This window comes from Grammomys surdaster, unplaced genomic scaffold (genome assembly GCF_004785775.1).
Source record: "Grammomys surdaster isolate TR1022 unplaced genomic scaffold, NIH_TR_1.0 205, whole genome shotgun sequence".
Classification (NCBI taxonomy): Eukaryota; Metazoa; Chordata; class Mammalia; order Rodentia; family Muridae; genus Grammomys; species Grammomys surdaster.
This window is the reverse complement of record NW_021604650.1, coordinates 6,210,341-6,237,223: the sequence shown is the minus strand read 5'-3', so window position 1 is coordinate 6,237,223 and position 26,883 is coordinate 6,210,341. Positions and strand designations below refer to the sequence as shown.

The window sequence follows — 26,883 nt, the reverse complement described above, 5'->3', positions numbered from 1 at the left end:
GAAGAACTCCAGAGACCCTAGGGGCCCCACTCTCATTAGCTGATATATAGTTATGTGAACGCAATAGGGAAAGCAAACAGAGCTAGCAAGTGTTGAGACTCAAGGCTTCACTGATGGCCGTCTGCAGGCAAAGCACATGACATGTACAGTCCACTGAGATGTCATGCTCGACTCATCTCCCACACCCTTTGCCTCTGATTGTAAGTCGATTTTCCACACACTCTCCTGGGAATTGATGAGGCTATTTTTAGACCTCTAGAGGACACTGTGACGTGGAAAAGCAGGAAAAACTGGCACTTGGCATGGGGTTGCTGCAAGGTTGGCAGAGTCATCACCTTTCCTGGGGCCAGGGTACCATCTCTGGCTCATACACTGACTCCAGGCTCTCTGGCCCTAGGGTCTTGTTATTCCACCTCCTCCCTTCAGGCCACTGCACAGACAAAGGGCCTCTAACCAGCAGACTTTCCAACATCCAAACCTACAGCAGCTGACTTCAGCCAGCCAACACAGTCAGGTATCTAAACCTCCGCCTGCCTGGAGTCTACCTGACCCAGGAGGTACACAGCCACATTCCACTCCTGTCTCCACCCTCCTGGGTATTCCAGTTCTGACTCGTTTCCTTCCAGCTCCATGTCTCTACCAGTCAATCCTCTAGGCAAGACTTGGAAAGCAATCTCAGTCAAGAACTATGCCAATCATGGGGTGTCTGGAGGATGGCAAAGCTTGGTCTCTATACCCTCTCCACTCTCCTCCCTTGATCCTCTTGTCTGCTATTGACTCATTTTACAGAGAAGCAAATGGGTTGGCATACGACGCCCTCACATGATACCGTGTGCTGATAGGAAATCCACTGAGGTCACATAGCACGGCTTCCAGACACCCCCTTTGCTTTGAGGATCCTCCATGCAGTGGTGCTGGTGAGCTACAGGGAGCCTGAGGTTCCAGGAGGGCTGCTACCTGCTTTCACACACCTGGACGGCTCCCCCGGCCCTGAGGAGCTCCTTGGCTCTGCACATTCTTCTAAGCTCCTTGCCTGTGCTCAATGGCACCTTCGTGAGGGCTGTGCTCTCCTATGCTGGCAGCTCCCTCCACCTTCCGTGTTCTTACCTGTGCAGTTCTTGCTGAGCTTCCTGAATGGACAGCACTGCCTCTTGTAGCATCCTCAGCCTGTGTACCTCTCGCCTGCACCGAGGACATGGGCTCTCACTACCTGAATGTCCAGGATGGAGACAGCAGGGAGAAACAGACCAGGGTAAGCTAGGTTGTCCTGGCTGACCCAGCTCCTCCCTCAGGAGCCAGACACAGACGCGAGAGAGACAGTGAAAGGTCAGGAAGGAATGCAGGTTCGGTTAGCTTGTAAGCCTTAGAGATGAGTCACCAAGACATGGATGATGCGCTGCAGGTGTGGGGACATTGTTGGGAGACAGACTGCTCAGTAAGAGCAAAGGAGCAGAATCCCACCAGGGCAGAGGCAGAGTCAGAGACTGGACAATGGACAGTGCCCAACCAACTCTCAGGAATATCCTAGCCTTGGACCACTTCCTCCCTGTGCTGTTTTTTGAGAGTAGGTTTCAAGTATGTGAGGTTGGCCTTGAACTTAATGTAGCAGAAGATGAACTTAACTCTTCATCTCTCATGTGACCTCTGGAGTGCTGAGTTATAGGTGTGTACCACCATACTGAGTTTATCTTGTGCTGAGACTGAACCCAGGCCTTCATATGTGCTAGACAGGCATTCTACCACTGAGCAACATGCCTAGTAGTCTCTTCTCCTCCCCACGTCCTGGCTACAGCCCTCATAAGGCCTGACTGCCTCCTCTGAGAAGGCAGATCTCATAGGGAGAGGGCAGGGGAGGATGAGCAAAGATGTACTGTAAGAATACCTGCCCCTGTGTGCTCATCTCTGAAAGGCGCTTCCTGGCCTTTCCTATCCTGCAGAGGGGCTGCAGGCAGGGACCAGCTCTCTCCTGGCCTCCCTGCTAGTCAAGGCCCAAGCTGCTCGCTACCCAGCATGTATAAAACTCTAGGAGCCACTTACCAGGAACAAAGTCCTCATCAGAGAGGTCTGGGCAGGACTCAGGTGTGGAGCCACTGCTCTCAGTGACCTGGCTATGGCCAGAGGGCTGGTCACTGGCTTTGCGGAGCCGCCGGTCAGAGCTAGGCCTCTGTAAACAGATGAAGTTACTATACTTAGTGTCTTCCTCCGTGGGCTCTTTGGGGGGACATGGTGTCCCGTTAATGTTAGGATGCACTATAGTAGGGCAGTGTGCAGAGGACAGAGCTTAGGCCTTGCAGTGGTTTGAACCTCCACCTGGCCTGAACTGCATCCACTGTCTCAGTGGATTCCGTTTCCTATCAAGAACATAAGACCATTGACTTCCTCTAGAGGAATGAGGGCCAGCCAGCTCTGCCTCCATGTTGGCACATGGCCAGTGCCATTCACACCTGGAAGCCAGAGCCTGTGGCTAGGCCCACCTGGTGGAGCAATTCATAGGTCCACCTTATGTAAGGGCATCTTCCTCCCTCTCTTTCTTGGTGCTCCCTCAACCCTTTGACATCCCTCCTGCTTTTCCCAGGCCCTAGGCAGGGATGGATGTTGGCTTATTTCTCCTCTTCTCTGGGCTAGCCTGAGCCTGGGTTTCTTCAGCTATAGAATGGGACAAAGTAACTTCAGGAGGTGACAGGCTGGCCCAGAGTGCCCATGAACCAAGTATTTTGCATCTCAGGTCCCCCACTGGAAAGGCAAAAGGTGTAATGAGGATCCTGATGACAGGGAAAGCCCACTGCTAGGTAGGGTTTGAGCTATCACAGAAATGGGCACTGAGGGAGGAGGGCCACATGGCCAGGTAGAGGGTATGAGGGACTCAGGGGTGGCCACATCTACAGTTGAGATCAACCCTGGGCTGGAGCCTTGGTTAGGGGGTACTGACCTTGTGCCTGGACTCTGGACTCCTCAGGAAGGTTGTCTGCCCAGACATAGTCTCCCTCTGTAGAGTGTGAAGAATCCCACCTTGCTCGTATTGGGCAATGTCCTTCAGCGGGTCCCAGGGGCTATAGCTGGAGTGTCCAGAGGTTGTCCATCAGTAGAGGCAGTGACCCTTATGGGAGATGGTTCTGTCCTAGCCTAGACCCCAGCTTCTCATGGTGACCCAGGGGATAACCACTATTCAGGGGTTACAGGGATGGCTTAGGGGGTCTATCTGACCATCCCTCCTTATGCCTAATCCCTAAGGTACTACTGAAGGCAGGGAAAGAAGATTAAAATTCCATGGCCTCACCAAATCAAGACAGGCATGGTAGACTCAGTCTGCAAGCTCCTGCCCCACCGCCCAGGCCCCAGGCCACCAGCTACTCACTCCTCGTATCGGTAGTGCCATTCCTGAGTGAGTGGGTCCAGGAAGAACAACTGTGGCCTCCATGAAGTGAGGCTCTGCTGGTGCTCGCGGGCACGCTGCCGCTGTGCCTCTTCCAGCACAAACTTCTCCTGTGTAGCTTTGTGCTGGTCACCCTCACGGATGGCCCTGGTGACATGCTGCCAGAGCCTGCAGGTCAGACGACCAATGAGCTCAGAGTAGGGCAGCTCCATTTGTTGGCAGCTCGGAATTGATTCCCTCTACACTGGAAGGGGGCTCAGAGTTTTCCCTGCTTGGTTGTCTTCAGCGACAAGGGGCTGGCTATCTTGCAGGAAGCCTGTGTCTCCCAAGTTTTGATTCTACAGTATGAGTTTTATTTTTCCGAAGCTGGGCTCCTGCCTGCCACCTGCAGGGATCTACTTTTTGGCAACGATGGGGCCCTCTCCCACCAGCTGTCCCCAGCAGGACAGGTGGTCTGGCATGAGGGATCGATTCTGGGGGCTGTCCTTGCCGCAGACATCCTAGAATGTGCTTCCAGCATCATGACCCTGACAACCCTCCACCTGGCCATCACCATATGTCATCAGCAGGGCTCCTGGGTACAGGGCCTCACCTCTCAGACTCCAGTTCACTCTGCTCTTCCAACAGCACCGTGTGCCGCTTCAGCCGCTGCCTGCGGACCTCCTCACTCGGAGTCCAGAAGAGCTCGGTGCCTCCACTGCCCTCTTCCTTGATAAATACATCTCTGTCCTGCCCCAGATGGCATAGCAGCATCAGAGCTGCTGGCCGGGTTGGTGACCACCCTAGGGCCCAACCAGGCTCTCCCTAAGGGATGACATCTTACCCAGTGTCCAGTGAGGCGTGCTCGGACTTCCTCCCCTGACATGATCTTCCCAGAAATCTGGTTGATGCTGGTGCTGCTCCCAAAGAAAGGCTGTAAGAGCAGATGGATACCCAGTGAGTGGGGAGGAGGGGAGCTCTTCCCAGAGGCGCATCCTCAGAGGTACAGGGTAGTCATTCTCAAGACTATGGCTTAGATGAGGCTCGCTATTAGAGAAAGATGTCCTGACTCTAGTGCCTCAGTCTGAACTCAAATCTATAGAGTCTGCCACCATTAGGATAGGACAATGGGACTTAGGCCTGCAGGCTGTGCTGTGTGGCCTGTGGGCAACCGCTTTCTCTCTCTGGGCCCCGTCTGTTCTATGGGGATGCAAAGTATTCTACTCCAGTTGTACTTGTCTGGGGCACTTGGCCTGATGCAGAAGGAGGGGATCCCCACCTGAGCTCCGTGCACTCCCTCCCACAAGCTGGAAACATTACCTTGAGCTTGAAGTCCAGTTCAGCTTGGAGGTTGTTCTTCTCACACTCGATGGTCACTTTACCTCCCAGCTCCATGGTCATGGTGCCGTACAGGATCCCTGAAATGCAACTGGTGTTGAGATTCAACCCTGAAAGCCTGTGTCGCCAGGCAGGCAAGGAAGGTGTGTGAGGGGTTTGTTAAGACGGAGCCAGGACCCTGCCTGCTCCTTCATATTGTGTTCCAGGAAGGAGCCTCTACTCTGGTCTGGAGATGCCCACATCCTCTGCTGGGTCAGTTCCTTCAGGAGCCCTGATCCCAGGGTCTGACCAATCACATCTGTGACTGGGTTGTGCACCAGCCCTGGAACTAGAAAATAGATGTGTCTGCTCTCTACTGCCCCTCAGGACTGTACAAGGTGCATCTGAAAACCCAGTATGTCATTTTTCCTCAGTTCTCTTTGTGGTCATATGTAAAATATTATATAATATTGAAAATAACTGTAATTGCAGTTTGAATAGGAACGGTCCCCGTAGGCTCCTATACTTGGACACTTATTCATTAGTGGGTGGTACTATTGACAGGGATTAGGATGTGTGGCCCTGTTGGAATAGGTGCAACTTTTTTGGAGGAAGTGTGTCACTGGGGGTGGGCTTTGGGGTTTCAAATGTCCAAGCCAGCCCTGTGTCACTCTTTCTGCCTGCAGATTCAGATGTAGAACTCTCAGTTATTTCTCCAACACCATATCTACCTGTATACTGCCATGCTTCCTGCCATGATGACAATGGACTAAACCTCTGAACTGGAGAGCTGGCTGCTCTTCCAGAGGACTGGAGATAGTCTCAGCACCCACGTGGTGGCTCATAGCCATCTAAGAACAGTTCTAGGGGAATCTGATGATGATGCCCTCTACTGGCTGCTGTAGGTCCTGCAAGCATATGATACATATACATGCAGACAAAACACACAGACAAATAAAAATAAAAAAGATAGCCAGGTGGTAGAGGCAGATACCTTTAATCCCAGCATTTGGGAGGCAGAGAATGGTGGATCTCTGAGAGTTTGAAGCCAGTGTGGTTTACAGAGTTAGTTTCAAGACAGCCAGGGCTTCACAATGACACTCTGACTTAGAAAACAAACAAATACATAAAAAGGATAAGGAGAGGGTAAAGAAGGGACCAGGAGGAAGACAAACAGGGAGAGGGCTGAAGAGATGAGATGGAGGAAGAGGCAGGTCTTAGCCCTAAGAGCTAACAGTTTGTCCCCAGAGCTTTCCACACCACAGAGATTGTTATAAGCTGTCTCTTGTCATAAGATGTTCCTGCAGAAGGCCTTCCATGGCCAAGGAAGGAAGCACTAAGGACCAACAACCTCAGCCTGGCTTTGGGGGGTTCAATGGATACTTCCTGTGTGGTCCCAAGCATCCTGCTTGGCTGAGCTGGTAGAGACTCCCAGCAAAATTACATCTTATCTAGGGCCACAGGCAGCCATTATTGGCTCCTGGGTTTTGTCTACCCTCTAGATCTCTGAGTGCTTCCTTCTATGGGACTATGACACTTACATATTCTCTTCTCTAGTTCTTAGACCCCAGAATCTTCCATTGAACAACAAAAACAATTTAAAAAATTTTTTTTTTGTTTCTTGAGACAGTTTCTCTATAGTCTTGATTGTCCTGAAACTCACTCTGTAGACCAGGTCAGCCTCAAACTCACAGAGATCCACCTGCCTCTTCCCCATAGAGTCGTTAAAGGTGTGGGTCACTGAACAAGTTTTCTGAGCATCTTTTAAGGTACTGCTATTGCCCATGGAGATACATGTAATTCATACACAGGGCATGAGGCTCCCAGACAGGGAAGATAAAGCAACCACATTTAAAGCTGTAGTGGGAATAGTTCTCCAGATCCTACCAGAGTAACTGCCTCACAGCAAGATGGTGCTTAGCTGTTGGGAGTGCCAGACTACAGCAAAACACATGGCAGGAATCCCGGTAAGGCCACACACACAGCCGCGTGCTTTTCTGGAGTCTGGCATTTCTGTGCTTGTTTCTCTGAGTGCACACCGCTCTGCTGCTTTAATTCGCTTGTCTCTCTCAGGCCAGGTCCTCATCAACTCTGCCACAGACTTAGAGACACTCAAGACAGGAACTTGGCAGGCAGGGTGTGGAGACAGGGTCATAAGCCAATCTCTGCTCCCCAAATCAACCTGCACTTGTCCAGGTCATCCTTTGTGTTGTCAGAGCTATGCCCAATCAAAGGTGACATTTTATTTATTTATTTATTTATTTATTTATTTATATCTTTTAAGATATAGTCTCATTGTTTAGCTCTGGTCTTGAACTTACAAGTGACTTGCCTGCCTCTGTCTTCCAAGTGCCAGGATTAAAGGGCATGAGACGTCCTACCAGGTTTAAGATAGATTCTCTTTGTTTATTTGTTTTTTTTTTGTTTCTTTCTTTCAAGATCTAGGGGTTAAACACTAGCTTCAGCAGGCTCAGCAAGTGCTCTACTGCTGAGCCTCGGCCTTAGCCCTCAGAGGGATTTTCAGGGTAGAGAAGCTCTTCCACTTGACATCACAGTGGTAATTCTATGTCACTATTCTTAAAACCTATAGAATAGACAGAGTGGGCCTTAGAGGAAACTGTGGACCTTAGCTAAAAACTAAGCCTTAATCTGGGTTTGCCATGGAAGATGCCTGAGATGGGAGGCTGGAGCTGGGTAGGAGTCCACAGGCATTATACTTCTGCGTGACTGTGACTGGTTTGCGCTCTCCCTCCCTCCCTCCCTCCCTCCCTCTCTCCCTCTCTCTCTCTCTCTCTCTCTCTCTCTCTGTGTGTGTGTGTGTGTGTGGTACTGCGATTGTACCCAGTGCTTTATACATACTAGGCAAGTATTCTACCACTGATCCACGGCCCCAGCTCCTTTCCTATCTTTAAATTTCAAGACATTGTCTTAGTTATCCAACTGGCCTTGAACTCACTCTGCAGCCTAGGCAGGCCCTGACGTTTCAATCTTCCTGCCTCAGCCTCCTCAAAAGCTGAGATTGATCACTAGTATAAAAGGAGCCAGAGGCAAAATCAAAGAGGAGAAACTAGCAATCCACCTGGAGTTACATACACACTCAGCTCTGAAATGTCACCCACGAGGTCGGGACATCTTCAAATAAGCAGACAGTGTTTAGCATCTGCTCCACCTGAATTTGGAATCACCTAGGAGACACACCTTAGGATGTACCTATGCAAGTGCTTCAAAGGAGGTTTAACAGAGGAAGACCCACCCTCAATATGGGTGGTATTCTCTGGCATCCTTGGCTGAATAAAAAGGAGAAATTAAACAAGAATCAGCATTCACTTCTCTGCTTCCTGTCTGTAGATTAATACATCCAATGAAATCACCTACACCCCACAATCCCCATGATGGGTAGTACCCTCAAACTGTGATCCAAAATAAACTCATTTCTTCCTTCTTTAGTTGTTTTCAACACATTACAGTAACCAGAAAAGTGACTAATACAGCCCCCTGTGACATGACTGAGGGCTAGCCTGGGCAGTAGGTGGGGCACAGAGAGTGGTACAGCTGCTCACCTCGGCAGTGGGCATAGGGCATGGTGAGGGTGTACTCCTCCTTGCGGTTCAGGAAGGTGAGCTTAGCCTTGCCATCCAGAAGTGCTGATAGTGAGTTCCCTGCAAGGACAGAGAAGGGGCTATTTAGGGCACAGACCCTTAGCATCAGGCTGCTGCGGCACCCCAAGGTCTAAATGTCCTTACAACATATCCCAGTGTTCCAAGCATCTTCAGCGAGGGCACTGAAGAAGAGACATACAACCTCTGGGCCTTTGGTATCATAAAAACTCTGTCTAGTTTGCACCCATTATACATCCTGAGAAGTCATCTAACTTACAGCAAGTTAGTGGTCTATCTCACCCCGCCATGAAGTTTCAGGGAGAAGACTATGAACCTTTTAGAGCCAGTCTAAGGCCAGAGTATAGGTGGTAAAGATGAATGGAACCTGGGTGCAGATGCCACATGCACCTTCTGCTGCTGCTGGGCACACAGAGGCCCTGAGCACACACCTGCACTCTAGTGATGAGGGTAAACAGAGGTCGGCTGGGGAAAGGTGTCAGTGAGGTTCCTGGGCACTGCCACTTCACATTTAGAGCAGCATAGGGCAGAATGTGGCTGCTCCACCTTTCTTGGGACACTCAAGTGCCTGCCACCAGCCAGGTGTGGCTTCCAAAAGACTTGATGGAAACCATGCAATGGGACACTGTGTTCATACTCTGATTTCACTTCTGTATAGCTACCTACCTTCTATCTATGTACCTATAACCCATCTCCTGCCTTTTACCCACCCATGTCTGTCTGTCTATCCCATCTATCTATCTATCTATCTATCTATCTATCTATCTATCTATCCTCTTCCTTCCACCTCCGTTTATCCACCTACCTCCTATCTGCCTATTACTTGTCTGTCTTTCTGTCCATCTCCCTATTATCTATTATCTACCTACCTATTACCCATCTCTCTGTTTTCTACCAACTTATGTATCTGTCTGTCTGTCTATTATCTACCTATCTACCTACCTTCTACCTACAGACTTTCTGACTTTTTCATCTACTACTTTATCCTTCTACCTACCTTCTGTCTGTCTGTCTGTCATGTATCCACCACCATCCATTTGCAGCACTAGGGACGGAATGCACAGCCTCTGCACTCTGGGTGTGCCCTTCCCACTGATCTACAGTCCAAACCCCCTTTAATCAGTACAAACAGCCACATGTGGCTGATGGCTATGGAATCGGGTAGCTCAGTAGGAACAAGTAAGCTTCCCTGCAAGCTTCTTCTTTGTTTTCAGGTTTCCCTACAGGTGTCTGCTTTCAACTGAGTTAGGACAACCCACATGGTCCCAACAGTGGGGTTCTGGGGTCACTGCTTCTGAGTAAAGTCCTCCCCGCAACTTCCACAAGGCCCAGCACCACCACCCCATCCTGCCCCATCTCCAGGAGCCTCCTCACCATAGAACTTAGACTTTGCTGTGATGCTGCCACTCATGCAGAAGCCATCTTTCCTGTTGCTGACATAGAAGGCAGACACAGGAGGATGGTGAGATACCTGTGTGAAGAGAGATGGCTCAGACATGATAATCCTAGAAAGAACATCTGGGTCCTATGGGCAAATGGGAGGTGAGGGGCACATTCCTACAAGTACCAGGGCAGGGCCTGGATCCCAGTGTCTGGGAACCCGTTCAAGTTTCTGAGTCATCTAAGGGTGCCCCACACAGGGAGCTCAGGCTGCTTGCCCTCCTCCAGGTGATCCTCTGTCATACCATCATGCCCGCCCTTCTGGGAGAATCACCATGGATGGTGACCAGGTGTGAAGTCTGTCCTGTGGCAGAGTACAGGCCACTGAAAACCCCATTCTCAGTCCCACAAGCCTCTGCCCAGCACCCACTGCACATACTGAGCTGGAAGGCAAGCTGGGCGGTGGGGTCTTGCCTGTTCTGCTATGTAGAAGGTGTGACTGTTGGTCTGAGGGTGCAGCCAGCGGCAGCGAAAAGTCTCCCCCAGAATGGGATTATAGGGTTTCTTGATGCCCTGTGAGGAACACAAAGACACACTGGAGGAACCAAGAGGAGAAAGTCGCTTCTAGAGACCCAGATGGGGTCGTTCCTGCCTCTAGAAGAGGTTTTGGCACCCTTATTCTCCTTTGGGAAGACTACGTTTTGCTGGTAACTTACAGTTGTGTGTGTGTGTGTGTGTGTGTGTGTGTGTGTGTGTGTGTGTGCTGCCTCAGGAAGTCCTATCTTCTATTCAGCTTGGAGGGGCCTCAAGACCCCAGCTAGATCTGACTGTCCTTGGACTGGGGCACAGGACATACATAACTGGGTCAAAGCTAAGCTTGGGAGAAGCCAGGCTCCCAGGAGACCTTGGTCTACCTTAGTTTACTGTATGACTCTGGGTTAGTTTCTTCTGTCTGGGCCTCAGGCACACATGTATGCAATGAGACACAGATCTGGAATCAAACTCACTGTTACCTTTCTTGCCTCTGCCTCCTGAGTGCTAGCACTATATGTGTGAGTTGTCCCCAACAAACATCTACTGCCACACTCAGCCCCTGTGAGTTTTTGTAATAAAATTCAGGTCTTCATCCTTGCATGGCAAGCATTTTACTACTGACTCAACTCTTCCCAATCTCCCCTCTCCTTTTAAGATGGGTCTCACTTATGTAGCCCAGGCTAGCCTTGAAACTCAGGAAATCTTCCTGTTTGTTCTTGCCTGTTGCTGGGATTACAGGTGTGCACCACCATGTCTGGCCAGAATCTTGGTTGTCAAGTTTATGGACTATGGAAAACCAGTTCCAGGTGACTCTACAGGCCACTCCATAACTAGGGCAGCTATGTTACCAGCAGAGTTTGGAGTTTGGAGTTCTCAAAAGGGGTTCCTCGACAAATCCCATAGGTGCCTTGTAACTTAGGGTCAAATGCTCCTTTTCTGACACTGTTGTGTGTGGTGGCGCTTGTCACGCAGCCCAAGGCTGTTTCCTCAAACACGAAGCAAATGCCGAGCTAATGGTGACCAGCATTGGGCGCTGTGCTTGAGAAGAGAGTTGCCCTCCACCTCTCTGGATCTGGGACCTTAGTGGAGATGGCTAACTTTCTCCCATGCCATGGAGGAGTTGGTCCTACTAGTGGTGGGCTGACAAACTCCTTGGCTGAAACCCTGCCCTTCCCGCAGAGTCCTCTCACCTTGGGCTTCTTGTAGAAGCCAGACAGGTACCATCGGAGCACAAGCTTGATGCGGCAGTAGGAATCGTCCTCTGCTGCTGCCCTGTGACGGAGTGGAGAGCTCTAACTCAGGTTGGGGTCCCTGGCTACCCTCCTCACACTCACTCCTTTCTCCAACCATTCCAACCTCCATCTACTTGGCTAAAAGAGGCAGCCTCATCCCAGACGACCTAGGCACACTGCTCTTCTCCCAGGTAGGGCAGAAGTAGGCAAGTGGGTTCACCACATAGCGAGAATAGTGCTGAGGCCAACTCCACACCAGGGCAGAGGGCTCTACACACCCCACGCTGTTTGGTGCCCTCACCTCTAGGAAGAACACCTTTAGTTCCCTCATCCTGGCCCCACCCCATCCCCTGCCTCTGTGGTCCATAGGGGTGTGGGGTCCCCTCCTGCCAGAGGTGCACCTGGACAGCAGGTCTCCGTGGTAGTAGTAATCAGAGAGCTTGCTGAGGAAGGATCGAGGCTCCAACACGAAGGTAGGCAGCACCACGCGTGACAGGTCCATGCCTGGCCGCAGCTGTCGCAGCAGTACCCACATCAGGTTCTTGTTTTCCTCTGACACTGTCTCCACCTGGGAGGTCTCATCCAGCTGCGGCAGAGGGACAGGCCCAAGCCTCATGAGCTGGGCTGTGAAGCTCCTGCTCTGGGCTGCCTAAGGGAACTGAGGGACAAGGATCCAGGACAGCACATCTGACTCTTGCCCATTGGATGCATGTCCACTCTGTGTGAATGGTTGTCACCACCCACCCACATTGGGCTTAGGAGTGATCAGGTTCTTCAGCAGGTCTGGGAACAAGACCAGCTTTTCTACTCTGGCATCCTGGTCTCCCCCTCACATGTACGATTGCCATGGTACCATTCACCACATGGCACATCCACAGGACCCTCACCAGAGGCTGCCTGATCTTGTATGTCTGGCCTCCAAAACCCCGAGTTAAATAACCCTTTTGTCTAGAAGTTCCAGCTGCAGGAATCCGGTTTCCCCAGTCGTCTGTGTTTATGGATGTGCTAGGCAGCTTTCTGCTACTATAAGAAATACCTGTGGCAGTCAAGTTAAAAAGAGGAAAGGTTTGGGCTAATCTCAGCACTAAGGAGGCTGACGAAGGAGGACTGGTATTTATGGGCAGCCTCAGCTACAGAGTGAGTTTTAGGCCAAGCAGGGCTACACAGTCCAGTCTCAAATGAAACAAAAATTTTCTCTTCAGTGTAAGAGGGTTTTGTATAGGATTGTTGGGCCTCACTGCTTTGAGGCTCACTGCTTTGATGAAGTACTTGGTAGTAAAAGTGCTCATGGCCAGGACCCTAAAGAGGAAAATATCTGTCTATCAAACCCCTGAGGCCACAGCCCCAGTGACCTAACTTCCTCCTGCTAGGCCCCACCTTCCCAAGGTTTTACCACCTCCTAGCTGTGACAAGCTGGCAACCAGATGGTCTACACTCACCATGCAGATGACAACACTCACATGACAGCACAGGTGCCTGACTGGGGTGAGGGAATCCCAGGAGCAGGGTCATGCTAGGTATATGTAGGTCCCCAGCATGTATAGAGCTAGGCAAGGATCTTTCCTGAGCTGTCTGTCCACTCTGGCCACAGTCCACTCCAGCCCAGGGAGGCTGTTTGTTTGGAGCTGGACTCTCACATCACCCCTGCATCTCATGCTAGGCAGACAGGGGAGAGTTGAGCGGGCATCACTCAGAGCCCTACTGTGTCCCGTTTGCACCCTCAGTTGCCAGGGCTCTCACCTCTCCCAGCTCCTCCTGGACCTGCTCCACATATGTCGTTCCCCTCCGTGGCCCGCCAGGGCTGTCCAGCAGGTCACTCCCACTCTCGTTGGTCTTGCGGCTGTGATCCTGGGTCTCCGCATCCGAGTCTTCTGCATTCTCTCGCTCTGACTTGTCTGAGAATGCGTCGTTCTCCAATGCTGATCCATTCAACCTGGAGGGTGGAAATACCCGTGGGTTCTCAATTCCAGGTGGCACCTAGGACCTCGGACACCTGGGTACCCGGCCTCTTTCACTGCAGGGACGTCACACACTACCTTATTTCAAGTGACCTGTATTTGTACTACTGCTCCTGTTTTGTCAATAAGGACGCAAAGACTGGTACCCACAGGAGAGAACAAGTCCACGACCCCAGCTCACCCCCTCCTGCTGCTTAAGGATCACCCTGCGGATCACCTCTCACCCAGCTCACTCACGGGAATAGGTCTTGGTCTGGGATGGTGGCTGAGGTGGGAAGTCCGTAGAGAGAAGAGGGAGAGGCATCAGGTGAGGACCCCTGCTCCCCATCTCGGCCCTGCTTGCATGTGCTCAGTCGCAGCAGGCTGGAGCAGCGAAGGGCCAGCTCCAGGGCATCTAGCCAGCAGCGGCCTAAAGGACACAGAGGGAGTCTGGTGGGTGGCTTCCCCTCTACTTCCCCACCAGGGAACCTTCACCTGCCTGTTGTCTAAAATAGCTTAAAGAAACTAATCTCCAGGCAAGGAATTCTGTTTTTCAGTCATGAAACTTCTAGTCCCACACCACACGCCACCTCACTAGGGTCTAGTTAAAGATCCGCATGCCCCACAGACCCCAGCCTTGTATGTAGCCATCCTGGCAGGAATGAATATAAACTAAAGAGACAGGTGTGTTCTCCCTTCGGCAATTAGACTATTGAAACAGTGGACCCCAAGGCACTGGAGTTGCCCCAGGAGTCTCACGCTGGGGAGGGAAAGGCTGACGTCTGGAGCCAGACAGAGGGAGCTTGTCTCTCAGAGACCTCCCAGAGTTCTGAGAACTTGCCAGACCATCTTGCAGAGAGAGACTGGGGCTGAGACAGTGATGGGTCAGTGATGGGCAGGACCATACCCTGACTAGGACTCTTAGCTCTGCACTCCTCCTGCCCTCTGTTTAAGCCTAAATTTCACATCAGGACCCCAAAGATAGACTTGAAGATCTTGGGTGAGAATATCTTAGGGTTGCCAGGCCTTGGGCTGAGTCAACAGCTCTGGGAACATGTACACACATGTGTATGCCCTTGGGAATGACACTGTGGGATAGACATCAGGAATCCTGTGTGACCACGGGCAGAGGTTGGGCAGGGGTCTTACACGCTAGTGAGGAGTCACTGACCAGGTAACTTCAAGAGGTAACAAAAGACAGTCAGGGCTGAGGGATAGCAGGGGAGGGGGGACTACAGGCAGGGCAGGGCCTGTTTTGGCCCTGAGGTCCTTCTTTCTTCATGACAGTGTGTGTGCATGAGCGTAGAACTTGGGTTAGACCTGTATCATACCACTGTTCTCAGGGGTGAGGCGGGGTGGTAGGAGGGTGCTGTCAAGAGCTACAAGGAAAGGGACCCATGCAGGTGACACCAATGTCTCAGTGTGATTACTAACAGCAGCACTTCCGTCCACGCCTCAGAGTCATCTATAAATGACCCCACGAGTGCCCAAGGGACTCAAGAGTGAGGGTCCCAGCTCAAGGCAAGATGAAGTTCTTGATTCCTAAGCTTGCATGCTGGGTGTCCCCGGGAAGTGTGGACTTCTTTTCCTAACTTAAAGCTACAGAGCCTTTTGCTTGAGAGCTCCTGGAGCTACACTGGGACCCCCAGGAGACGCACCTGGTGCCCTGGAGCTGCCCCTCTTGCTGAGGGATATCTGCGATCCTGCTGGGCTTACTGTAGGCTTGGTTTAAGCACAGTGCTACTTCCTGTGATGCTGGGCATTTGTAGGGGCAGTGAGGGGGTCATGGGAGGTTATACAACCCAGGATGAGAGCTGATTGTAGAGTTGGACTTAGGGCCCAATGTGCATTTTGTGGCTGCCACAAAAGACTTGGCATCCTGAATGTTACACAGCCTTTGGACCCATTTGAAAGCCTCTGCCTCTTCTTGCAGAAGCCCATCCGGATACACATAGGATTGCAGATAACATTCTTCCTTGACTATGGCCCCTGATAATCATGGCTTCAGCTCAGACTTGTCATCTGGTGGCTGGCTTACTGGCCACAGACCTCCAAGGTATGCAGGCTCTGTGAGGGCATAGGTTGCCTGTTTACCCCAGAGCCCAGCATGTTCAATGACAGAAAGAGTGAACAACAGTCAAAATAACCTGGGAGGGAGCGTGGATATAATTTCTGACCACCAGGGGGCACGATAGTACCAGCAGTTAAGCTATCTGCAGGATTCCAGGTTTGGACAACTGGGTCCTAGTTGTCAGGGCCTTGGACCTCCAGCAGGGGGTGCAGCCCTGATGTTTTGTTAAGGAGCCACAGCCTGGCTAGAGGCTGTCACTTGAAGGACTTCTGATAATGGGGCTGCTGCTTGGAATCTGTTACCTAGTTCAGAGAATCTGGGACTCGGGGAAGCCAGCATTAATATCTGTAACCTATTTTTGCCAGAATACCTCTAGGCTGCCTGTGACTTAATTTACCCATCAAATTCACAGCTGTCACCTGATTGCTTCCATACAGCCCTGGGATTCCCATAGCTTTGGGCTGACAAGTGCAGCTAGTCCTACTTAATCTGTGGGAAATCTGAGGCTTGGCTGAGGATTATCACTGTAAGGTAGGCTCAGGCTGTGTCTGATTTTGAGGACCCCGGGGATGCAGAAACAGGGCAGGTGGCACTCACCATCTGATTCAGAAGCGGCCCTGAAGATCAGGTAACTGCTGGGGAGGGGCTGTGTGATGGAGCCCACACTCTCACCTTTGGGGCCCTGGAGAGACAGAGACCTGCAGGGTCAGGCACTGGGCCAGGAAGGCTGTGGTACACTCCGAATCCCTCCTCATCAGATGCCTTTCCTTCCACTTAGCTTCCTGATTACGGCTGCCAGAACCAGCTAAGGCAAATCTTGGACTCACAGTTGAATTTGAACTTCAGAGAGACAGCAAAGGGCTGTTTAGTATAAGTAAATCTGTCTGGTATTTGGAATAAATGTGGGCTTTGCTTTGTTTTTGAGACAAGGTCGTACTGCATGGTTGTAGCTGGCCTGTAACTTGCCATGTAGATCAGGTTAGACCTTAAACTCATAGAGATCTGCTTGCCTCTGCCTTTGAAGCACCAGGATTAAAGGTCTTACCCATCAGGGCAGGCTGGGATAAATTTAGACAGCCAGAATGTTCGTATAAAACAGTTTTTATTTTTTCCCCTTTTGGCTTTTCAGACAGTATGTTTAGAGACAGGGCTGTGCTCACTCTGCAGCTTAGGCTGGCCTGGAACTTTCTATGTAGTCAAAGATGGCTTTGAATCTTTGATCCTCCTGCCTCCAACCCAAGTGCTGCCCAGCCTTGGGTAATGCGAGTATCCTGAGGGTACTGAAGGAGGCCGGACTGCGCTAGCTCAGGCATGTTAATGCATTTTTTGAGGTAGGTATTTTTAATTCACAATGGGTTTATTCATCTGTAGTTTATAAAGTTGAGGAGAATATTCATTTTAAAACTAGCAGAAGCCAGGCACGGTGGTTTATACCTGTAATCTCAGGAATGAGGAAGGAGGGCTGCCACAAGTTCTAGGTAGGTCTGAGTCCCGGTGAGCTATGAGTCAGGATAGGCCATAGAGTAACAGAAACCCTGTTTCCAAAACCAAGCCAACAGCAACAAACCACCACCAACAACAACCCAGGCTGGGCAAGGTAGTAGACTGCTTTAATCCCAGATGCAGGAGGCAGAGGCAGGAAGATCTCTATGAATTTGAGGCCAGCCTGGTCTATGTACATTTTAGGTCTGCCAAAACTACATAGTGAGACCTTCTTTCACCCCCATCCCCAAATCCAAAAAACCCTAAACTTTGTCATTTCTCTGAAACCCACGCTAACCAAGTTTTCCCTGGGGATCCATTCCTGTCTCTACTAGTTCTGCCTGAGCAGTCCTGGTGATGATGGATGAGGTCTGAGCCTGGGACAGTCCCTTCCCCATCCAGACAGCACTGGATGAGGGGTTTAATGTATAGTCTACTCTGCCTCATCCCTACTTCCTGCAGCCTGTCAAAGGATAGCCACCCCTCCGGGGATCCCTTGCTAGGGCTCCCATTTTGGGATTGTGGTCCCAGGAGAAGCCTCCAATGTCCCTGAATCTCCACATGGGTGTCCTGTTGATCCACTCACCTTCACAGCCCACACAGACTGGTCCAGTGGGTGGAAGAGTTTGAAGCAGAAGCCGTCCTTCTTGGAGGGGCGCTCAATAAGCTCACAACAGTGGAGCAGCACCGTGCCCACCCACTGCCCCACTTTGGGCGTCTTGTAGATGAGCAGCACGCCTGGCTTCAGCACACACCACAGCTTCGTCCAGCTCTTCAGGGTCCCTCGGATCTGCAGAGGAATTCATGGTCAGGGTCATCCAGGGAAGCCACTCCCTGGGCCATCTATTCAGCTTGGTGGGAGATGACCAGAGGCAGGGACCGGGGTGATGGATTCCTGAAGGCCCCAGGAACTATGAAGAGTGTCCCAGAGCTCTGAGGGTAGTGTGGTCCTCACAGCACCTTGGACTCTGGCCTGCAGACCTGTGAGGAACCAGTTTCATTGTGGGGCCATTTGTTACAGTAGTCAGGGGCCACTCAGACAACTCTGTAGTGACAAACTCTTAGACTTGTCTCCCAAGTGCCAAGGATGTCCCAGTCAATAGGAATCTCTGGGAGTAGCACCTGCCTACCTTCAGGCTGTCAGCCATGATGACCACACTGGGATCAGTCAGGGCACTGAACAGCTGCTTCGTGGCCCGCTTCTTCTCCTGTCGGTAGTTCTCCTTCTGTGCCTGCGACCAGAGCAGTCGTGGGTCATGGAGTGCACGGACTGCCCCAGCTCCCCTACTGGCAACAGGGCACAGGGAAAGGAGGATATAGGGGGTGTGGGTGTCCCCTCCATCCTCACCCTGGGACAGGCCCACCTTGAGAGTGTCCTTCTTGGAGACCCTGGTGGTCGGAGAGGTACATTCCTTGTCAGATCCATTGCATAGCCTGTACTCAGCCTGCAGGAGAGAGAACATGGTTCTGGGGGGTGTCAGGGTAAAGTTGGGGCTGTCAGCAGAAAGCAGGGGTCCCAGAATGACCAAAAACTGAGACAGTGAGCTGAACCCCAGCATTCATCTCTGCCTCCTGATTGTGGGGCAATAAGAATGACTACCTCAGCCCCGGCAGCCATCCCTTCCCCTCCTCGACCACGATGGACTGTGTCCTTGAACTATGCACCAAAATAAATTCTCCTTCCCTTAAGGTGCCTTCATCAGGCATTTCATTAAGTAGTATGGTGGGGTTTGTAAAACAGAGTTTTGGTGGCAGCTAGAACACGGTGGTGACAAGCTCCCAGGCTGTATCAGCTGTATCTCCCATGATGCCCAGAATGGCCACTCCTTGGCCACCAGCAGGGCCTTGTCTCTGGGCAAGGGCAGCAAGGAGACTGAGGTGGGGATGCCCACTGTCTCTGGGGGAGGTATGTCTAGAGGGTCAGTGTGTAGGCCTTGTTTGAAGCTACAGATGGGAGCCAAGCGTCTGTACCTGGGCCCACAGCTCACTTCTGGGACCCAGAATAGTAATCTATGAGCTACAACCCCAAAGATGGAGAAACTGAGGTCTGGGGTGTGGAGCCAGAATGTGGTCTACAGGTCACAGTTTGGGGATGGCAAACTGTGCTCTGAACCCCACATGTCACCTGTTGATATGTCCCTGGGTTCCACAGGTGTCATGTACGCGATACTGGCAAGCTGCCACGTGCTGTTTGAACTCACTGAGAAGCTGGCCCTGGGAATGAAGCTGCACCCTAACCCTGTTTCAGACCATGTGTGTTTGCCTCGGTGTCCCCCAAGGCCTTTGGTCTGCGGATTGCTGCCCCTCCCCAACTCTGTGACAGGGAGGGAAGATAGCAGCCCTAAAGAATTCAAGTACAGTGCCTTTGAGAACAGCTGGAAGGTGACCATTTCTAATGTAGAAGGTTACCATTGTTCAATGTAATAAGTGTCTACAGTGGGAACAAGGATCCAGAACTCAGCTATGGACAGAAGGCACAGTTGGTAACTGCAGCTGACTGCCTCAGCTTCCCCAGGCAGCCATGCTGAGCCTGGGCAGTGTCAGCCCAGCAGTCCCTTTGTTCACTCTCTCTATCCAGCTACCCCAGTCACTTCTGCTGAGCACTGAAAACTCCTTATTTGATATTTTGCTGCCTGCTGCTTCTGTCTATTGGCTACCTCCATGTAGTCTTGGACTTTGGCTTGCTAAATACTTAATAAATGCATTCATTTAAAACCCAAACAATGGCCATTGGCTGACACAGCCCATTCTCCTGCACAGAACAAGCTGAAATGTCTGGAAAAAGAAAATCAAATGATTGTTTTGTGATGTGAAAATTATAGCGTGAGAGTAAGTTTTAATTGTCAACTTGACAGAATGAGAAGCCCCTGGGAAGAGTCTCGGTGAGGACTCTGTGGATCTCAGGTCGACCCGTGATTTTCTTAGTTGTCTTAACTGAGGTGGGAAGGCCCACCCTGAAAGTGAATGGTAACATTTCATGGGCCAGGCTCTGGACTGAAGGGAAAGAACAGAGTAAACTGAGCTTGAGCCCACAAACACTTCAGGTGCTTTTTGAAGAGGGTAGGGGTGACTAATGTTTCAGGTTTCTGGTGCCTCGTCTTCCCCAAAGTGATGGACTGTGACCTAAGGAAGGAAGGATGACTATGCTTGGCTCTGAGGGGTGGATGGGAGTCCATAGGTCCATGGAGGCTGTAAGGGTGAGGGGTCAAAGTCCTGTGTGTGGGGTTCTGTGTTAGTGCGTACTTCTGTACTCATGTTGCTACTTTTCAAACATTATTTATTTGGTGTGTGTGTGTGTGTGTGTGTAGCTCAAAGACAACTTTCAGGAGTAAGTTCTCTCTTACAGTGTGGATTCTAGGGATTGAACTCAAGTCATCAGGCATGGTGGCAAGTGCCTTAGCTGTTGAGCCATCTCGTTGATTCATACATGCATATTAAACAGAACAGATCAGCTGGATGTGGCCTTACATGCCTCTAATCCTAGCACTCAGGAGGCAAAGGGAGGCAGACCTCTGTGAGCCGGAGGCCAGCCTGGTCTACATAATGAATTCCAGACCAGCCAAGGCTGTCCAGTGAGACCTTGTCTCAAAGGCCAACAAACCAATCACTACAGCTCAGGTTACTAGTATTACCCATGTCCAGTAGAGAAGGGGACTGACAAACCCACAGCAAGGCTCAGAAGCAACATTGTAGCAATAAGAAGCCAAGCTGGGAATGAACCTGGCAGTCCCCCTTCAGAGTAGCATCCTCTTAGCCACATAGGAACATTCCAGATGGCCAGAGGGAGTGCTGGGAGCTCTGCTCAGAAGCGGCCTTTGAGCTGAGGATGATGATGATGATGCATGTGCCAGGTAGCAGGCCCCCAGGGACAGGCCCTGTTGGGACTCTGCAGACTTTATCCAGCCTGGCCCGATCCTCTTCACATTTCTCTTCCTCAGTCCATGAGTGGCCTGCCCAGAACGAGGACAGCTCTGACCACAGGGGAAGTGACATGTGCCCTTGACTTGCTCAGAGCTAAGACAGTTCCAGCTCGCAGCCAGTTCTGTGGTGAGCTGTTTGTCAGAGCACCCTTGTGGGGCAGCTAACTCAGCCCCTGCTCAGACTAGCAGTTGGTGTTTGTCGAGAACTACAAAGAGATGGACAAATAACACAATGGTTTAACTTAAAACACTATTCTGATTGTGAGCCTAGCCTTTAATGCCTGAGCCATGTCTCCAGCCCAATAGTACTATTGACAGGAAGATATGGCTCAGTGGTTAAGAGGCCTTTAGAGGATCCGGGTTCGATTCCCAGCATCTATACTGTGGCTAACAACCATCTGTATCTCCAGTTCCAGGGGATCTGACTGTCTGGCCTCCTAGGATACCAGGCATGCAGGTGCTGCACAGGTGAAACATCCACACATAAAATAAAAGTAAGCCAATCTAAAAACCAAAAATACCCACTATTTACAGCCCTGAGATTGACTTCTGCCACCAGCTTTTCACCAGACTGGGCTGAACCAACTGTGCTTGTTTTAGGCCACAGAGGAAGAAGGAAGGCAAGCCATGGGCCTGGGGCAGAGCAGCCACTGCATCCTGGGAGACAAGACCAAGGCCACTCTGAGGGAGTGGTCAAGTCAGCACAGAGCCTGCTGGGCACTGAGAAAGGATTCTCCTGGAAGGCCATGTTTGGCATGCTGCCTGCACACCAGAGACCCCCAGACAGTCTGTGTCCTCATATATGCCAGGCAATGCAGAAATACCTAGGAAATGGGAAGGTCCCCCAGAACTGGGGGTTTTGAAATCTTCCTGGAACTCTGCAGCTTTTAAAAATGACTTAAAAGCTGGCATTGGAGGCTCAGTGGGTAGAGCACTCACCATACACACATGCAGGCTAGAGTCTGGATTTACAGAAACAAGCCATGTAAAAGCAGGACAGATGTAACCTCTTGTCATCCCAACAATTGAGGGGCAGAGTCAGGATTCTAGAGCAGGTTGGCTAGTAAGACTAGCCAGAATAGTTATCAGGGGGAGACCCTGCCTCTATAAATACAGTGGAAAGCAACAGAGAAGGACACCTGATATCAGCTTCAGGTCTCCACATGCATGTACACACACCACCTATACCATGCAAACTACATATACCACATACACACACATACACGTGTGTGTGTGTATGTATATATACATATATATATATATATATATATATATATGTATATATATATGTAATAAGATAAGATAAACTTTAATTGGAACAACCTCCAAATGAGAGAAAGTATTTACAAACCACACAAATGAGAAGGGCTGAGGATTCAGAGTATATAAAGAAGGCTTGCAGCACAACAAGAAAAAGACCGACAACCCGATCAGGAGATAGGTAAGACTCACAGATGTACATACTGATCTGAGTCAACACGGAAACCAAACCATATTGAGATGCCAATCAGGAAGGCTAGAGTCAGAAACAGAATAGAAACCACCAGTGCTGGCTGGGGAGGACTGAGGGAGGGCAACCCATGGTATGATGGTGCTCACCAAGGGCATGGGAGTTTGTCAGTTCTTCAAAATTTAAATGCAGAATGTTTTAGAAGTTCACAGTTGCCTTAGCATTTGGCGAGCTCACAGAGGACGGTAGCCCAGATACATATGCACATGGGTACCCACGCAGCTGTTTACTACAGCTGAAGAGTGGAGACCACCAGGAAGTAGCTGCAGAGGGGACAGCAGAGTGCGGAAGGAAGAACGGAGCCTAATAGTTTGGAAGGTCTCCCTAAGCAGAGGGGCTTCCTACTCCCCAAATAGTCCTGGCTGGCAGGAATCCCGTTTTCAGGTTCACTGGGCTATGCTAAGCACCTAATAAAACAAGAGACACAGCTGACAGAACCCCATGTAGATAGGCGGCAGCCTGAGAGCTGAGGCTTTTTCTCGTGTGAGTATGGGGACCTCAGGTCCAACCAGCACACTGCTGTCCCTTGAGCTAGGCTCCCTGCCTCCCGGTTCCTCCCTTAGCCAGGCTCTTACCAGTGGCACCTTCGTGGCGGAGCCTGGGGTCAGGGGCTCTTCATCTCTGGCTTGTGATGGGCCGTTGGACTCCATGTCCCTTCCTGGAAGACAGTGGGTAGGCAGGACTCAGAGAGGCACAAGTGCCCTATAAAGGCCGCCTGGGAGGGGCAGGAAGCCACTAAAGTGGTGTGGCCCTGAGAGGTGGAGTGAGCTTCAGTAAAGGGTCCCAGGGGCTCTGGTCAGTCCTCACAACCACAGAGAGGAAACGGGAGGAGCTAGAGGAAACAAGGGCAGTTGGGCCAGGGTGTGTGTGTGTGTGTGTGTGTGTGTGTGTGTGTCTGTGTGTCTGTGTGTCTGTGTGTGCGTGCGTGCGTGTGTGTATGACTTAAGCCATTGGATCACCAAGGAAACATGGCGCTCAGGTTCAGAGGCACAAAATACAGAACTCTGGTAGTCCCATAGTCTTGCTCCAGATGAGCTGAAGAGGTGAGAGAGAGGCTTGGCACCTGGACCCCTTGCCCAGCCTCCCTGAACTCTGAAGCTTGAAAGGAGAGAGATGATAGTGGGGTGGCCTGAAGCCAGCCATGGCTGTGTTTGACTGTTCTCCATTGCTGCCTGGGGGAGGAGGGCCTGTGGTTTAGAACAGAGGCCATGAATCTGTGGTGGGAGAAACTCTCCCTGTTGAAGCCACAGGCCAGGGATGGGTATGAGGGGAAGGAACAGCTGAGAAGCTGGGGGCTCTGCTGACCACCTCCCAAGAGCTCTAGGAAGGGCTGGGCAGAGCTGAGCAGTAGAGATATTTTCTCCGGAAAAGCCAGGGTGGTGACCCGAGAAAGTATTTCTACCCACAGGTCAGAGCAGTAGCCATTTGAGGTCACCTAACATCCAAGTCTGGTGCCTGCCCCCCATGTGACTGAGCCTCAGGAGTCCTACTCTCTGCCCATATAGACCCTGACTCAGGCCTTGGGGCTGGGGTGGGGGATGGGCAGCTGTCCACTCTCAGAAGCCACATGTGGGAAAGAACACTCTGGACAGGGAGGGGTTATAGAACCCAAGCACCTGAGAGAGCAGAGGTGTCACTTCAGGGGAGACAGGCCAGCACTAGCTCTGCTCTTTGCTGCCATACATACCCTGTCCACACCCCTGATCCTGGAACCTGTCATCTCTTCCATTCCTTGAAGAGGGCCTGGAGCCTCCCAGTCCTTACACGGCCAGCCTGTTGTTCCACAGCTCAAGTTTCCAGAAATTGATCCCTAACTGAGGCTTGCCACTGCCGCCTTTCCTTCCCACCTCCCTACTGGGACCCATCTATCCTCTCCTCTCCTTGCCTGTTCCTGCAGCCTAGGTGAATGAGGGCTGCAAGCTACCAGGCTTGTATCCCAGTGACTGTCCAGAATTCCCTCCCCATTCGGTCTGTTCCCCCTTCTGGTGACTGAGATTGTTGATGACATGACTTCTAGCTCTCCTTCACTGTCATGGCCTTCTGCCTGTCCTCAGGGAGGGCTGGGGTCTTCTCCACACTCTGTATCCAGCAGTGAGAGGTAGAAGAGGGAAAAGGGGAGAGGGGAGAGGGGAAGGCAGGGATGAAGTCCTGTGGAGCAGTGTAACCCCACCTCCCACTCCTTAGGGACCCCTGAAAGGGAGGGCTAAGTTCTCTAAGGCCAGCTGCCACCCATAGGCTAGAGAGGGCTCTAACCTGGGTGGACGGGCATAGAGGCCATCGGTTCAGCAGTCATGAGAATATTCTTTGTGATGGGGCCCAGATTCCAGGACCCAGAATTTTATCCACAAGGGGCATGGAGACAGCATGGACTGAAATGTTCCCTCCTAGGATTCAGAACCACTTGGAAGTTGGACATACATGCTGATGTTGTCTCCATTTTATTAACGAGTAAACTGAGCCCTAGTAAGTGGTCTGCAGGCACTCAGCCAGGACAGCAGGGCTGGGGTCAGGTGCCTGTCCCCACAGCCAGTGTTTGAGATAACTGCTCTTTACCTCACTAGCAAACTTGTTCCTTCAGTGTTCTGTGAACCCTTTGCCCACAATAACCATAGTCCTATTGTGTGGAAGTCTCTCTTACTGACCATGACGGTACTGGATGGGGTGGGACACTGGCTGAGCTCTCAAACTGCAGAGTCAGGAGGACCCCAGCTCCCCATGGCCTGTACCAACCTGGGGTGATGGGACCAAGCTCATTTTCACAGCCCAGAAGCAGGTTCCGGGGGAGTTTCCGGGGGTCAGTCTTCTGTGGAGTAGACGCTGGTGGACACAGCGAGAAACGGCGTCGGAGAAAGGCCTCCTCCTTCATGGTGTGGGTGCTGGGGGGCTTCTGAAAGGAAGAAGCAGGGGCAAGTGGTCAGGCCTCATCTTAGGCTAGGGGGATTGTTCCCGTGTGTCCATAGAGAGGTCAAGGGAGGACAGACCAGGTGGCCCTGAAGAGTGAGGAGCCAAGCTAACAGGAGGCTGGGTGTCCCTGGGTGGGCTTGTTCTATTTTAGAACATATGAGGTTTCTGGCCATGCCTGAGTGTCCATGGTCTTGTATGGGTCCCAGGACTCAAAGTCCTGAACAGTGAGAAGGTACAGGTGTGCTCTCACTGGTTCATACTAGCCCATGATGTCACCTACCCACTGGAAGCAGTCCTGGGACCAGGGGAGGCTACAGAGGAGGAACTACAGGCAGCCTTGCCACACTCTCGGCCACTGACAATGTCTTCAGCAGGTCACAGGTCCTCACAGCCTCACCCTAAACACTGCGTGCCAGCTGAGAACAGCTGGTCAGCCACCTCCCAAGCCTTTTCCTGTCAGCCGAACAGAAGCCCTCCAATCTCAGCTACTCTTATAAACAAGAGAATCACAAACACTCTGCTCTGGAGTCTCCTGGCAGGTGCTAGCAAGCAGAGACTTTTTGTCCTCTTCATCTGTCTGCTTCCAAGGACAGGTTCTTCAATAGTCTACTGACCAGCTTCCCCTCTTGCCCAGCTTTCTAGGGACATGGCTTGAGCCTCCTTAGTTGGTCAATGGCTTCCCTTTTTCCAATGGCCTGATCCCAAATACACAAATAGCCTTTCCTGCTAGATTGGGGATCAGGTGGGATTTAGGAATGGGCAGGTACCTGGCGTATCAATGGTTCCAGAGGTTTCTGTCCACAGCCCAAAGCCCATCTTTGTTCCCTTCACATTTCATTACTCAGCTAAGATTTCCAGATACCTGAGTTGTTACAGAGCAACTAAGGCAAGCCAGGCCCTTAGGGACCTGCAGGGAGAAAGGAGGTCATGCCTGGCAGTGTGACAAGGGGTGTTGACATAATTGGTCTATCCTACTGGAAGCTTCACTTTCTTTAGGGATTGAATGACACAGGCTTGGGGAAGAGTCCATCAGGCCATCTGCCCACGTGCAGTAAGTGTGGTCAGGGGAGGGTGTATGTAAATATCTAGAAGGACTCTTCAGAAAGTGCACCCCATTATTCACTAGCATACACACTAGTCTGTCTTCCTCCTTCCTTTCACCTAACCATTCACTTGCCCATCTGTCTGTTTAGTCCTTTCTCCGTCTGTCCATCCATCACTCACTTACCTACCCATGTATGCAGACATCATTTCTCCATTCATTAGTATCTATGTGCCATCAATCCATCCATCCAACCATCCATACATCCATTTACCTATCCACCCATCCATCCATCCACCCATCCACCCACCCACCCACCCATCCACCCATCCACCCATCCATCCATCCACCCACCCATCCACCCATCCACCCACCCATCCATCCACCCACCCATCCACCCACCCACCCATCCATCCATCCATCCACCCATCCATCCATCCACCCATCCACCCACCCACCCATCCACCCATACATCCATTTACCTATCCACCCATCCATCCATCCACCCACCCATCCACCCACCCACCCACCCATCCACCCACCCACCCACCCACCCACCCACCCATCCATCCATCCACCCATCCA

The 26,883-nt window shown here is 51.4% G+C and overlaps 1 protein-coding gene across 1 annotated transcript in view; it reads right to left on the bottom strand.

The window, feature by feature from the left end:
* The window catches only part of Osbpl5 (oxysterol binding protein like 5), a 53,713-nt gene that overhangs the window by 1,922 nt on the left and 24,908 nt on the right, over positions 1-26,883 (bottom strand). Inside the window, exons 2-21 of the mRNA XM_028771176.1 lie at positions 25,083-25,239; positions 22,928-23,010; positions 18,287-18,367; positions 18,053-18,154; positions 17,509-17,712; positions 16,038-16,122; positions 13,628-13,799; positions 13,173-13,365; positions 11,834-12,018; positions 11,391-11,472; positions 10,141-10,239; positions 9,661-9,757; positions 8,230-8,328; positions 4,673-4,770; positions 4,197-4,286; positions 3,966-4,102; positions 3,356-3,541; positions 2,930-3,056; positions 2,038-2,164; positions 1,108-1,210 (exon numbers count right to left, since the gene is read on the bottom strand). Coding sequence (XP_028627009.1) covers positions 1,108-1,210; positions 2,038-2,164; positions 2,930-3,056; positions 3,356-3,541; positions 3,966-4,102; positions 4,197-4,286; positions 4,673-4,770; positions 8,230-8,328; positions 9,661-9,757; positions 10,141-10,239; positions 11,391-11,472; positions 11,834-12,018; positions 13,173-13,365; positions 13,628-13,799; positions 16,038-16,122; positions 17,509-17,712; positions 18,053-18,154; positions 18,287-18,367; positions 22,928-23,010; positions 25,083-25,218 — 2,486 coding nt within the window. The 5' untranslated portion in view covers positions 25,219-25,239. The remainder of the gene's footprint in view (positions 1-1,107; positions 1,211-2,037; positions 2,165-2,929; positions 3,057-3,355; positions 3,542-3,965; positions 4,103-4,196; positions 4,287-4,672; positions 4,771-8,229; positions 8,329-9,660; positions 9,758-10,140; positions 10,240-11,390; positions 11,473-11,833; positions 12,019-13,172; positions 13,366-13,627; positions 13,800-16,037; positions 16,123-17,508; positions 17,713-18,052; positions 18,155-18,286; positions 18,368-22,927; positions 23,011-25,082; positions 25,240-26,883) is intronic.